At 40.5% G+C, this 12,500-nt stretch overlaps 1 protein-coding gene across 1 annotated transcript in view; it reads right to left on the bottom strand.

The window, feature by feature from the left end:
• Positions 1 to 190: 190 nt before the first annotated feature.
• ehd3 (EH-domain containing 3) overlaps positions 191 to 12,500 on the bottom strand; it is a 29,543-nt gene continuing 17,233 nt past the window's right edge. Inside the window, exons 4-8 of the mRNA XM_061929917.1 lie at positions 5,654 to 5,795; positions 4,704 to 4,803; positions 4,395 to 4,565; positions 3,126 to 3,290; positions 191 to 3,063 (exon numbers count right to left, since the gene is read on the bottom strand). Of these exons, the coding sequence (XP_061785901.1) occupies positions 2,536 to 3,063; positions 3,126 to 3,290; positions 4,395 to 4,565; positions 4,704 to 4,803; positions 5,654 to 5,795 (1,106 nt within the window). The 3' untranslated portion in view covers positions 191 to 2,535. The remainder of the gene's footprint in view (positions 3,064 to 3,125; positions 3,291 to 4,394; positions 4,566 to 4,703; positions 4,804 to 5,653; positions 5,796 to 12,500) is intronic.

Genomic DNA, 12,500 nt, shown 5'->3' with positions numbered 1-12,500 from the left:
TGTACTGAGCAGCCAGAACAGAAGAGTGCTTGTGTTTCCTTTCTGCTACATTAAATATGTGAATGATACAATCAATCGTCTCAAAAAACTGTGCTATAGTACTTTATTTCATGAGCAATTTATTAACTAATTTCATACATTCTTAAAATTATTTTTTTTTAAATAGACAATTAAAACTTTTAGACGTTGGTCCTGTTCATGATGCAGTTTATTGTGCTGATGCGACAAAACCATAAAACCCACAACACAATATGGACCTCAGGGCGCACACACGAGCACACTTTACATTCACATTAAAGGAGACGCACACATACTGTTGAGTGCATTACATCAGTGTTGCATGGAAATTATTAAAGTTTATTATTTTAGTAGCAGTCAATTGTCTTAACAGTATGATATCGTTTCAGTCATATATGTATTAGCACGCTAAATATTAGTTTTGCATTCTTAAATGTGTGTATACTGGCATATTAGGACAGTAATGCAATGTATTAGTACTGTATAATAATCAGTCTGTTAGTCTTAATAATCCATAAATGGTATTGAAAACAAACAGAAGTTAGCCAAAAAATGATTAGCACAATGCATCAAAGATAGGATGCACACTTTCATACATTTATACTTAATGATGATCACAGTATCTCATAAACATGTTTATTCTTTGACACAACATTTGAGACATTTCCCTTACCTTTTACCATTCTTGCTGAACATTTGCAACACCTTTAAAGCGCTTCTTTTCCCACTGACTATCCCCTCAGTCCCCTCCTCAATGTTTCTTTTCTCAAACTAACAAGCATGAAGTCATTGAACACTTTGAACACGTTTGAGGCTCTTTTTCTTCCACACATGTGCTTAATCACCTCTCTCTCTCCTCTTAAATGTGTTTGTTACTCAAATTAATAAGCAGGACTTCAGTGGACATTCAGAACACTTTTGAGGCTGTTCTTGTTTAACGCTTCTGCTCACCTAACTCTTAAATGTCTTTTTCTCCCAAAGCGAACAAGCAGGAAGTCAGTATTGACCATGAAACTAAAACAAGGCAAGTGTGCTTGAGTGGTGTCAGGACACCAAAAATGATCCACTTTTTCTGAGAATAAGACTATTTAATCCCCCCCTCACCCCAAAAGATTTGCCCCATCATCAAAACATTCTTCACATTGTTGCATGTTGTTATCTCCTGCTTGCAATTTGCTATTTCCAGTGTTTCTTGTTAGTAGATAACTGCAGATTAGTTCAATAAAGCACACTTTCTTATACACACCTTTCTTTTAAAGGTCCCATAATATTTAAAGTAAGACAACAATAGTCAAGTGTGTTACTGTAGTCAGGAAGTAGTCTTTGCCATTAAGTTGAATGTGCCTGCCTTGTTTTTGTTGGGTTTTACAACGTTGATAGTGTTTATACTGTAAGTATTGTACTTATTACACACCAGCTGTTTGATTGTGACGTGCATGTTGGTTGTAGTTCTCATTACCAAATTTGATGGAGTTGAAATCGCCACGTAATATCACTAATGCTAATCGGTAGGATGTAAATGGCAAATCCAATGTATATTAGTGTTCAGCTAACGCTTAATCAAAAGTGAAACCATACTATACTTTGGAGTCCCTTCTTCTTGCTCTGTTGGCATGGAAATGTGCAACATTACGCTAGAAATAGGGCTGTTTGCTCGCCAACGTGATGTCACATGTAACAAAGAAATATAAATATTCTACCATTCAATTTGACGTAAATCGCATCTTTGTAGTACCGACTGATACCTATAAAAGTAACAAATTTGATAGCCACCTCTAAACATGATACATGTCTTAAATCCCGTACAACAACATGCCATTATGGAGTGGGACACAAACGCTAGCAACACTAGCACTGCTATGTACGCTATGCTTTAACATCATGCTAGGTTAGCATATTCGTTGAAGAAATATACAATGGTAAAACGTATAGTTCCCACACCTCTAACTGACTGATGTTTGGCAGATATTTATTTCAAGATGTGTAGTGAAACCTGCAGAAGGTCATTTTACGACCATATTTTAAACATCACTTTTGCATAATAGAGGACCTTTAAAAAAAAGTGTGCAAACAATACTTTTGCGTCAGTTTGTCGTTGTACTATCACGTTTGTGTTTTGGAGTTCAGACTAGAGATGGAACATATGTACTCTTTAGCCCCACCAAGTGGTTCGGATCAGTTCAGATTGGTATGGTACTTTTTGTAAATCTAATTGCCAAACTTTGTAAAGGCAATAAAAATAACTGATTGGTGCTAAAGCACTTTTTGTCACCTTTCAGTTGGGGAACCAATAGTGATGATGGGTACCAAAAAAGCTAGCCTGGTTCTAGATGTTCTCCATTGTTGTCCTTTGCTAACGTGCCATCCTCCTTTCACCAATCCAAACCACCCAGTCCAAATGTATGAGCTGAACTGTACCAGGTGTAAACATGGCTTTGTTTTCATACAGTAGGTCTTCTTAGCGCTAATGCTAACTGCTAATGCTAACTGCTGATGGGTATTTTAGGGGGGCGATATTTACTCAGGTATTTTCCTCTTACAAGGAGGCACCAGGTGCGCTGGCAGCTCCGTGGGAAGTTCATGTCCCTCCAGCTTGACTTTAATCAGGTGATTGGCCAAAGCGAACTCCTCGTCGTCCAGCATCCCGTCCTTGTCGATGTCCGCCAGCTTCCAGATCTTTCCCAGCACCGTGTTGGGCAGCTTGGACTTGACCATCTCCCTCTTGGCGTTGGCGCCCGTCACCTTGCCATTGACGGGCGACAGCGTGTAGAAGATCTCGTCGTAGGCCGGCTTGTCACGCGCCACCACCCACTCGGCCTCATCGATGCCCTCGCCGGCTCCCTCGCCGTAGCCGTGGCCGAAGGGGCCGTTGAGGGTACCGTCGAAGGCGCCGCCCTTGACGACTGCATTGGGCCGCTGGTTCTCCTCCTGCCGCACCAGAACCATCAAACCTGCGATGTCGTGGGCCAGCATGTCGTCCACCGCCTCCAGGAGTTTGGACTTGAGAGGCTGGAACTTGGTGAGGTCCTGAGCTTGGAGTTGGTCCTGGAATAGAAGGAAACGTGTCACCGATTAAGTGATTACAACGAGCATGAACAAAACCTCACCTGCATTTTCCTGAGGTTTGGAAAGTCTCCAGGTGATATCTGATGTTCCCTCTCGATGCGCTTGTAGATATCTCCCAGGCTGCAAATCAGCTCCTTCTTCTTGTTTTCCTTGCCGAACACGGACGGCATCTCTTTCTTCAGGGAGCTGATGATGTAGGCGTGCACCTGCATGGCGGCAATAGGAGATGCCAATCAGGACAACATGGAACATGCAGAACATTTTCACCGGCCACTTCATTAAGTAAACCTTTATGACTTACATTTAGTTTGGTTTGTGTTTCATTGTTGAAATGTTTGTTGTCAAAAAATGTAGAAAATATATTTTATTAGTGTCTTATGGTTAACAAAAATACATGCATTGATATTAAATATTTGGATTAACAATTTGTATTTATCATTATTCAAACGTTTAATGACATGATATTGCTATGTCCTTTTGTCAATACTGTATATAGTTCATATTTAATATATATTTTTAAACAGTTTCTTAATTTTGGTTAATTATCTTTTTTAAAGTTACGACATTCGCCAGCTGTCTGCAAATTTTTTTAATATGTATTAAATAAAATGATGTACAAACCCAGTGTTTAAAATAATATTAATCATTTAATAATATTTTATTAAATATTGAATTTTTGTATTCTTTTTTTTTTTTTTAACTAATTTTCTGAATCAATTAAAAATATGAATTGTATTTAAATTGACATGCACCTGGCGATAGGTTGATTGGCAACACTAAATTGGCCCTAGTGTGTGAATGTTGTCTGTCTATCTGTGTTGGCCCTGCGATGAGGTGGCGACTTGTCCAGGGTGTACACCGCCTTCCGCCCGAATGCAGCTGAGATAGGCTCCAGCACCCCCCGCGACCCAGAAAGGGACAAGCGGTAGAAAATGAATGGATGGAATTGTATTTAAATATTAAAACTATGGTATTATGAATGATTGGATTTGATGCATTTTATACAATTGTGGTTTAAAGTGTGCACTGTACTGTATAGTTCATGTATATTTATGTAGGACACGATAAGCTGTCAGACAGGAAGTGTGCTCTCCAGTCACTGAGTGAATTTGAACATCCTCCCTCAGGAAGGAAGAAATCATTGAGAAAAAGTCGTTATTAAAGTGACAAGGCTAACAGCTGGGTGGCAAGAGGAAATGTTTCTATCCTGGAAATGCCGCGTGATGATGTTGACAAAGGTATTGGGGCACGTGGGCGTCACGTCAAAGTAAAGATGGATGGAGCTAAAGCAATAAACGTGTCTGCGTTACCTTGGCCAACCTGGCCCGCTTGATCAGGTCGTTAAGTTTCCTCAGCGCGGCGTTACGGGGCAGCGACTGAATGTCCTTAAAAAGATCTTGTTCCTCCGCCTCGAACAGCTTCCTGTTGTCGGGAATCAGCAGAGGATGCGACCAAAAGGATCCGATGTAGACGCGGATCACCTGCATGGATGGACATTAAGTTGAGTCAAGGCAAGCGAATAAATTGCGTTAAAAAGCTGCGCTGTGGTTATGTTTCTTCAAGGATGAGGTTGTCAGGTAGTCATGGTTGGTTGCATTGTGCCAGTTACTGCCGCTCACCTCGGGTGTGTTGACGATTTTTCCCAGCGACCACATGAGCGCACCGTACACTCGCATCAGCTGTTGGGTCTCGATCTGGTCCGCCTTGTTCAGCACGACCCTAAACACATTAGGTTCACAATAAAAACAGAATAATAATAATGATGATGCAGTAGTACTTCAGGATATGAGCTGTCTTTCGGCCAATTGTTATGCTTTAGGTTGCAATCCAAAAATTGGGTCACCAGCCTCCCCGCCCCTAGTTGGCATAGCGGATGCCACAGTGAACCATGTAAGAGCCGACCAAAACATTTGCTTTTACTCGCTAGCATTAGCTTACAGCTAGAGATGGACATATAACGTTGCTTTCCAAAGCATTAGAAGCGGGAAAGTGAGTGCAAAAAACAGTGCTGAAAAAAAGTGGATGATAATCATTGAATTCAAGAAAGAAATCATCAAAAACATGACAGCTTGTAGGTAGCTACCTTTTCTAAAGCAGTTGGAGTGTAGCACTGCCTGTCTTCATCATACCAAAGCAGAATGAGTCAAAAACGCCAGCCAAGGACGTTGAAATAATATCTAAACATTTATCCCAAAAAATATGGAGAAGCTGGTGATGGTGTCTGAAGGAGAATCAGTTGGAAGGAGATACCGTAGAAGTCCACTCTCCAAAGTAAATGCTGTACATTGTTATTACATTACTTCATAAAATTACTGTATTTGTTTTGTACTACATTCAATTGTATTGTTTTTCATACAATATTTATTATCTAAGAGTTAGTTATGTTCTTTAAAAACATGTTGATGTTTTGGGGTCTAAACACCAAATAAATTGATGTTTTGCAATGAGTTTTTTGAGATCTTCTTCACGCTGTCACCAAGGTAATACTGTACATACATGCATTCTTTCAATGCTTGACTTCAATTGGTGATGTTTTTGTTTTGTTAAAAAGGTCCAGTCTTGCAGTTACCTGATCTTGTCCTCGTGGTTCTTTAGGGCCTTGATCACTTCGGAAAACTCGTCGGAAATGTCCAGTTTGTGGGCATCGAACAGGAGGATGATCCTGTCCACCCGTTCTGCGAACCACTCCAGCACCGCCGCAAAGTCATAGCCTGCGACGGGAGCGGAACATCTCTAACTGTTAGCATCATCAACAACACACACGTGCGCTTACCTGCAGGGCGACATACTGTATAGTGGACACACCATGCAAAGTTAACTTTGTTAGCACAGGAGTGTCCAAACATTTGAAACTAAGGGTTACTTTGATACATTTCGTACTTTAAACTCTTCCTATTTTACATATGTTTAAAATGTTGTTCTACATAATGTGAAAGTAAAATATCATGTTATGTGTTGTTTACTGTTTTTAATGTAACCTTGCTGCTGCCCTCTTGGCCAGGTCTACCTTGGAAAAGAGATCCTTGATCTCAATGGGATTTTTACCTGGTTAAATAAAAAAATCAAAAAATCAAAAAATCATGAGCTTGTGTTTTTAAAGGATCCATGCTTTCGTTTTTATACCACTCCTAAATCTCCTGAACGGTCAGCTTCGAGAGCTTCGCGAAATGTCCACCAGATCCTGTGAATTATGTCACGTCACAAGTTTAGGAAGTTTGTTTATGACAACTTTTGGGGTGCAAAGAGTGTTTTTTCAGATGCGAAATGTGTTTTTAAGCAGGTGTAAGGCAGTAATGGGAATATGTTCTTGTTTTTGGGGAGCTACTACTTCCTTACTCATGGTTACAGTTGTACCGATCCAATATCGGTCCGACCTCAGCAAAAAAACAAACGTGTAAAATGCGTGATATAAAGGCAGATACCAGCAGCCCTGCAGTGTGTTTACTTGTGCAAAGCTGGACAGCCAGTTAACATCTAAATGTTCTCCAAAAGGCACACAAAGTTGGTCTTTTCTTGTATTTTAGTCAAATCATTAACAAACGGTAAACATGGTAGCAGCTACACAACAGCTAAGCACACACTCTAGACATATGTAAGAAGTGTCCTTTATTTAACTATGCTGCAGTCTAAAACAGCACATATAAACAAGTATTAAATTATTTTAGTTGAATATTACTTACACATACAATGTCTACAAGGCTGAATCGTGTTAGAATGTATCCAGTAACAAACGTGTCCACATCATTCAACTTACTGCCTCATGAGCATAATTTCATGAATGACTACTAGATGTTACCAATAAACAATTACCACTCAACTTCAACTTAAAGACAGCATAAGTCCATTTCAGACGCTTAATATTAAATAGGCTACCGTTTGTCATACCTACCATTGTTTTCTGTCTGACTAAATTCACTTGATCAAACATTTTCTAACATCATTTCCACACTACAAAATTATACAAGTATTTATGATTCCTGCTAATATCGTATCGGATCAATATTGGTTTCGGTCAATACTCAAGGTTCAAATATCGGTATCGTATTGGGAGTGAAGAAGTTGTATCGGGACACCCCTACTCAAGGGCACTGCTCCTCTGCTCCCGCCAATTCATAGACAAATGTTTGGTTAACAAAGCACCGTTCTCTGCCAAATCTTCCAATATTTGTCCAATATCCAATCTTTACTGTCTGCTGACAACCATTAGCACGTACCCTCTGAGATAAGGCGGGGGGCTGGAGCAGACAAACAAGCCTTGAACAATTGCAACAAAGTAGGCTTGGTCAGGGGAGCAAGGTACACAATTTGAGCATGTCAGCCAAAAGGGGAGGAATGCAGATTTTCCCTGTACACAACTTGATGTTTAAAGCTATTAAAATATTATTATAGTTTCCCATATCGTTTTAAAAAACACATGAAATGAGCGCAATATAACCCTTTCAAAGATGCTGAAAGCAATTCAGTGTCGTTCAATATATGCTAAGTTATCTCAACATATTAGCTTTGTGTTATAGATATATTGTAATATTTATAAATAGAGCTCATTAATTAGAGGGCCAATTAAAAAAAACGCTTTTGGGCCGTACTTTGGACACCCTGTCTTAGTGTATTGTTAAGTATCACATATGAAAGTGAGCTGCATGGTAGTACTAAGTAGTAGTAGTAGTAGTAGTGGTCACAGCAACAGTAGTGTTAGTAACGCTTTTTTGAATGTTATTGCCGAGCTCCTTGTGCAAACCCACAAGGACCTTTTGGAGACCTTGATAGTTTTCATCAAGACTGCGAATTTGGTGGAGTAAATCTGCACATGGCATGACAAGAAAGGACAATTTTGCTGTTCATTTTTGAGGAGACCATGTGACAAGATTCTTTAAAAAACAAAGTCCACAAATTCTTCAAGGCTAATTTATCACATTATTTAGCAGCACTTTGATGCCTGCTTTGATAGACAATACCTCCATAAGGACATCTACGTAGGCAGCTATAGCCTGATAACACCTCCTCTAGACACACACAGAGGTACAAAATAAATGAACAGATAAATAACTGAACAGTATATCCACAACAAAAAAACATTAAACAACATTTTATCATCCTGATTTTCCAGAAGTAATGTCAATTTAGTGCTACAGTGAACCCTTGTTTGTTGCTGTTAATTAATTCCAGGCCTGATGGTGGTAAGTTAATTTGCACAAATGAGACATTATTGATTATAAATTGAATATTTTCAAAGCTAAAGCATACAAAACATAAATATGATCGTCTAAACATGTTTTTTTACCATTATGAGAGCTCTCCCAACATGAAATAACACCCACATATTACCTTTTACATTTGTGTAATCCAAATGAAGGAGCGTTTCGTCTGAAATTTAACCGAAAATGTATTTTTTAGCCCTTTCCTTCTCTGTCACTATTACGAATATAATGGTAAATATCCCATAACAATCGCATTGTCCACTGTGGCGTGCAGCCTTACTGATAGTCTTGTAAACAGTTGTACTGGTTTGATATCTGGTTAAAATTCTAATTAAATGTGGTATTTTGCACTATATATATATATATATATATATATAGTGAGCAATTTATTTACCTTTAATTCGTTTTACTACAAAACATGAATCAAATTAAATTCAAGCTTGAGTCAAAACTGAATAAAAAGCATTTTACAGGAATAAAATAATAGTTTAATGGGGGGGATGAATGGGGGGGGCTAAAATTCTGCTTAGGGCTCCAATTTAGCCAGCAATGTCCCTGGCTGAAATATTCTTAACTGCACTAAGCGTTTATAAGTTATATTCATATATGAAAACATGACACTTTCACATACAGCAGAAGTTCTAGTAGAACTCTTGTGTTAGACAAAGCGTAGGGAAAATGACCACAAGCATGTGTAGAAGAAGAGTAGAACATTCAAAGATGGCGCCACAGTGAAATATCGCCGTCTCGGATTATCCTGATGCTTTTGTTGGCGTTGGTCGTTGTTATGGCGATGCTGTGCTTTAACTTTGAGAATGCTGGTCAAAGTTGAGACTGAAAGTATGCGCGGAATTTTTCTTTTCTATCTCTGTTGCGTGTTTGTTCTCTTCTTGCAGTCTTTGATTTAAAATACACAAACAATTACTGAACAAAAGCTACAATATCTAGCATGTTTTCTTCTTCTTGGTTGAGCACCACATGAAGTAGTAGCACTTGAACATGAGGACACAAACATGCAAAGTGCCTTCAAACTTTTGACTGCTACTGGCTTTGTCCATCCATCCATCCATTTTCTTCCGCTTATCCGAGGTCGGGTCGCGGGGGCAGCAGCCTAAGCAGAGAAGCCCAGAGTTCCCTCTCCCAAACCACTTCGGCCAGCTCCTCCCGGGGGATCCCGAGGCATTCTTACGCGAGCCGGGAGACAGTCTTCCCAAAGTGTCCTGTGTCTTCCCTGTGGCCTCCTGACGGCCAGACGTGCCCTAAACACCTCCCGAGGGAGGCATTCGGGTGACATCCTAACCAGATGCTCGAACCACCTCATCTGGCTCCTCTCGATGTGGAGGAGCAGCGGCTTTACTTTGAGTTCCTCCCGGATGACATAGCTTCTCATCTTATCTCTAAGGGAGAGCCCCGCCACCCGGCTGAGGAAACTCATTTCGGCCACTTGTACCCGTGATCTTGTCCTTTCGGTCTTAACCCAAAGCTCATGACCATAGGTGAGGATGGGAACGTAGATCGACCAGTAAATTGAGAGCTTTGCCTTCCGGCTCAGCTCCTTCTTCACCACAACAGATCGATACAGTGTCCGCATTACTGAAGACGCCACACCGATCCGCCTGTCGATCTCACGATCCACTCTTCCCTCACTCGTGAACAAGACTTTGAGGTACTTGAACTCCTCCACATGGGGCAAGATCTCCTCCCCAACTTGAAGATGGCACTCCACCCTTTCCCGGGCGAGAACCATGGACTCGGACTTGGAGGTGCTGATTCTCATCCCAGTCGCTTCACACTCGGCTGCGAACTGATCCAGTGAGAGCTGAAGATCCTGGCCAGATGAAGCCATCAGGACCACATCATCTGCAAAAAGCAGAGACCTAATCCTGCAGCCACCAAATCGGATCCCCTCAACGCCCTGACTGCGCCTAGACATTTTGTCCATAAAAGTTATGAACAGAATCGGTGACAAAGGGCAGCCTTGGCGGAGTCCAAGCTCGGACACTGATTATACAGGGAGCGGACCGCCACAATCAGACAGTCGAATACCCCATACTCGCTGAGTACTCCCCACAGAACTTCCCGGGGGACACGGTCGAATGCCTTTTTCTAGTCCAACAAAGCACTTGTAGTCTGTTTGGGCAAACTCCCTCAAGGACCCTGCCGAGAGTATAGAGCTGGTCCACAGTTCCACGACCAGGACGAAAACCACACTGTTCCTCCTGGCTTTGTACTGGCGTTGTACTTTCTATTATTATTGTTTAATTGTTGTGTATGGCCTTGTTGTCCTGTTGTTTGCCATTGTTTGGCTACAATATTGCATATTTACACTTGTGTGTTCATCAATATGCATTGTCCCCGTTTTCAAAATAAAGTCAAAGTCAATTTCAAGAAAGCTACATATTTTTCCTTCATAAGTGAGTGTGTCTTTACCACTTTTAAGCTATTTTAGGTTCAAAACAAAATACAAAATATTGAGAAGGGAATGAAATATAATTTATTACAAACAAACAAAACCTTTTAAAATGTATTCCTATGTTATGATTTAAGCTATATACAGTAGCTAGCATATACATTCATTACATTAGGATATTTAGCTTACAGAGGTCATATTATGCAAAACCCACTTTTTTGCCTGTTGGCAACTGTTTTTGTGTATTTCAGGTCCCCATATGTGCTGCAAACGTAAAATCAAACCATGGAGGCATTGAGGAGATTTTCAAAAAACATTTTTCTCTTCTTCCAAACAAGCCATTTGGAATTTTCCCCGACTTGTGACATCATAGGATATCTGCATATACGGTAAAAGTTGGCCGCGAGACCTCAGCACGAACCCACCCTTTTTAATTACTGTATTGCAGTTGTAATCCATGTGAAAATGCTTTGTTATTGTTTATATATAGGGGACGGCGTGGCGCAGTGGAAGAATGGCCGTGCGCGACCCGAGGGTCCCTGGTTCAATCCCCACCTAGTACCAACTTCGTCATGTCCGTTGTGTCCTGAGCAAGACACTTCACCCTTGCTCCTGATGGGTGCTGGTTAGCGCCTTGCATGGCAGCTCCCTCCATCAGTGTGTGAATGTGTGTGTGAATGGGTAAATGTGGAAGTAGTGTCAAAGCGCTTTGAGTACCTTGAAGGTAGAAAAGCGCTATACAAGTACAACCCATTTATCATTTATTAAAAATGTGCTTACCTTTTGTTTGTCGTGGCAATTTACCTTCTCGGAATATTGGACGCTGGGCCCAGTGAGACACATGGAGCTTGGCTAAGGAACTTGCCTCGGCCCGATCGGAAACATACAGAAGGATTTACCCAACACGACTACACTTAATCGCGGGGACAGTTCTCAAGTGCCAACTGAAGTGGTAAGTCCAATAACAGTAGATGACAATTTGTAATGATACATTAACATGAAGCATCCTACTGACCATTGATCGATCCATCCATTTTCTACCGCTTGTCCCTTATGGGATCGCGGGGGGTGCTGGAGCCTATCTCAGGTACATTCGGGCGGTAGGCGGGGTACACTATTAGCAAATAGCAAGTAGTTGTTACAGAGTCAAGGTTTATCATACATTGTTTGTTAGATTTTTATATTACATTTAAACAGTCTTTTTTGTCTGCACTGCACTATATAACTATTACTAGATAACTAGATTGACAAATGTAATGATATGTTAGCGATGTAGCATTAAATTAACTTCACTACATATAGATGAGATAAATAGGCTACGTATGATGCTATATTATTGCATAGATGTACATTCAAGTAGAGAGACAGACATTGTACTAACACGTCGCCTGTATACTTATAGCTTTATGGACTGTAAGGTGCTGAAAAAGTAAACTAATTAATCAACCTTTGAGATGCTTTCATCTCCTTGGTTCTGAAATGTTTTCTTCTTTACATCCCTCTCGCTGCAGGTCAGACTCTGGCTTGTACATGTAGGCTTGGATGATAAAATCCCACACTGATGTCGATACAAAAGTGCACCACTAAAACGACATTGAGGGGGAAAAGCGTAGAGGATGTTTTTGCATGTAAGATTGCCTTGTATTGGTAGACACTCAAAAGGTGGCTTAAAGGCCTACTGAAACCCACTACTACCGACCACGCAGTCTGATAGTTTATATATCAATGATGAAATCTTAACATTGCAACACATGCCAATACGGCCGGGTTAGCTTACTAAAGTGCAATTTTAAATTTTGCGCGAAATA

The sequence above is a fragment of the Nerophis lumbriciformis genome, linkage group LG34 (genome assembly GCF_033978685.3).
Source record: "Nerophis lumbriciformis linkage group LG34, RoL_Nlum_v2.1, whole genome shotgun sequence".
Taxonomy (NCBI): domain Eukaryota; kingdom Metazoa; phylum Chordata; class Actinopteri; order Syngnathiformes; family Syngnathidae; genus Nerophis; species Nerophis lumbriciformis.
Note: the sequence above shows the minus strand (reverse complement) of the source record. Positions and strands in the feature narration are given on the sequence as shown.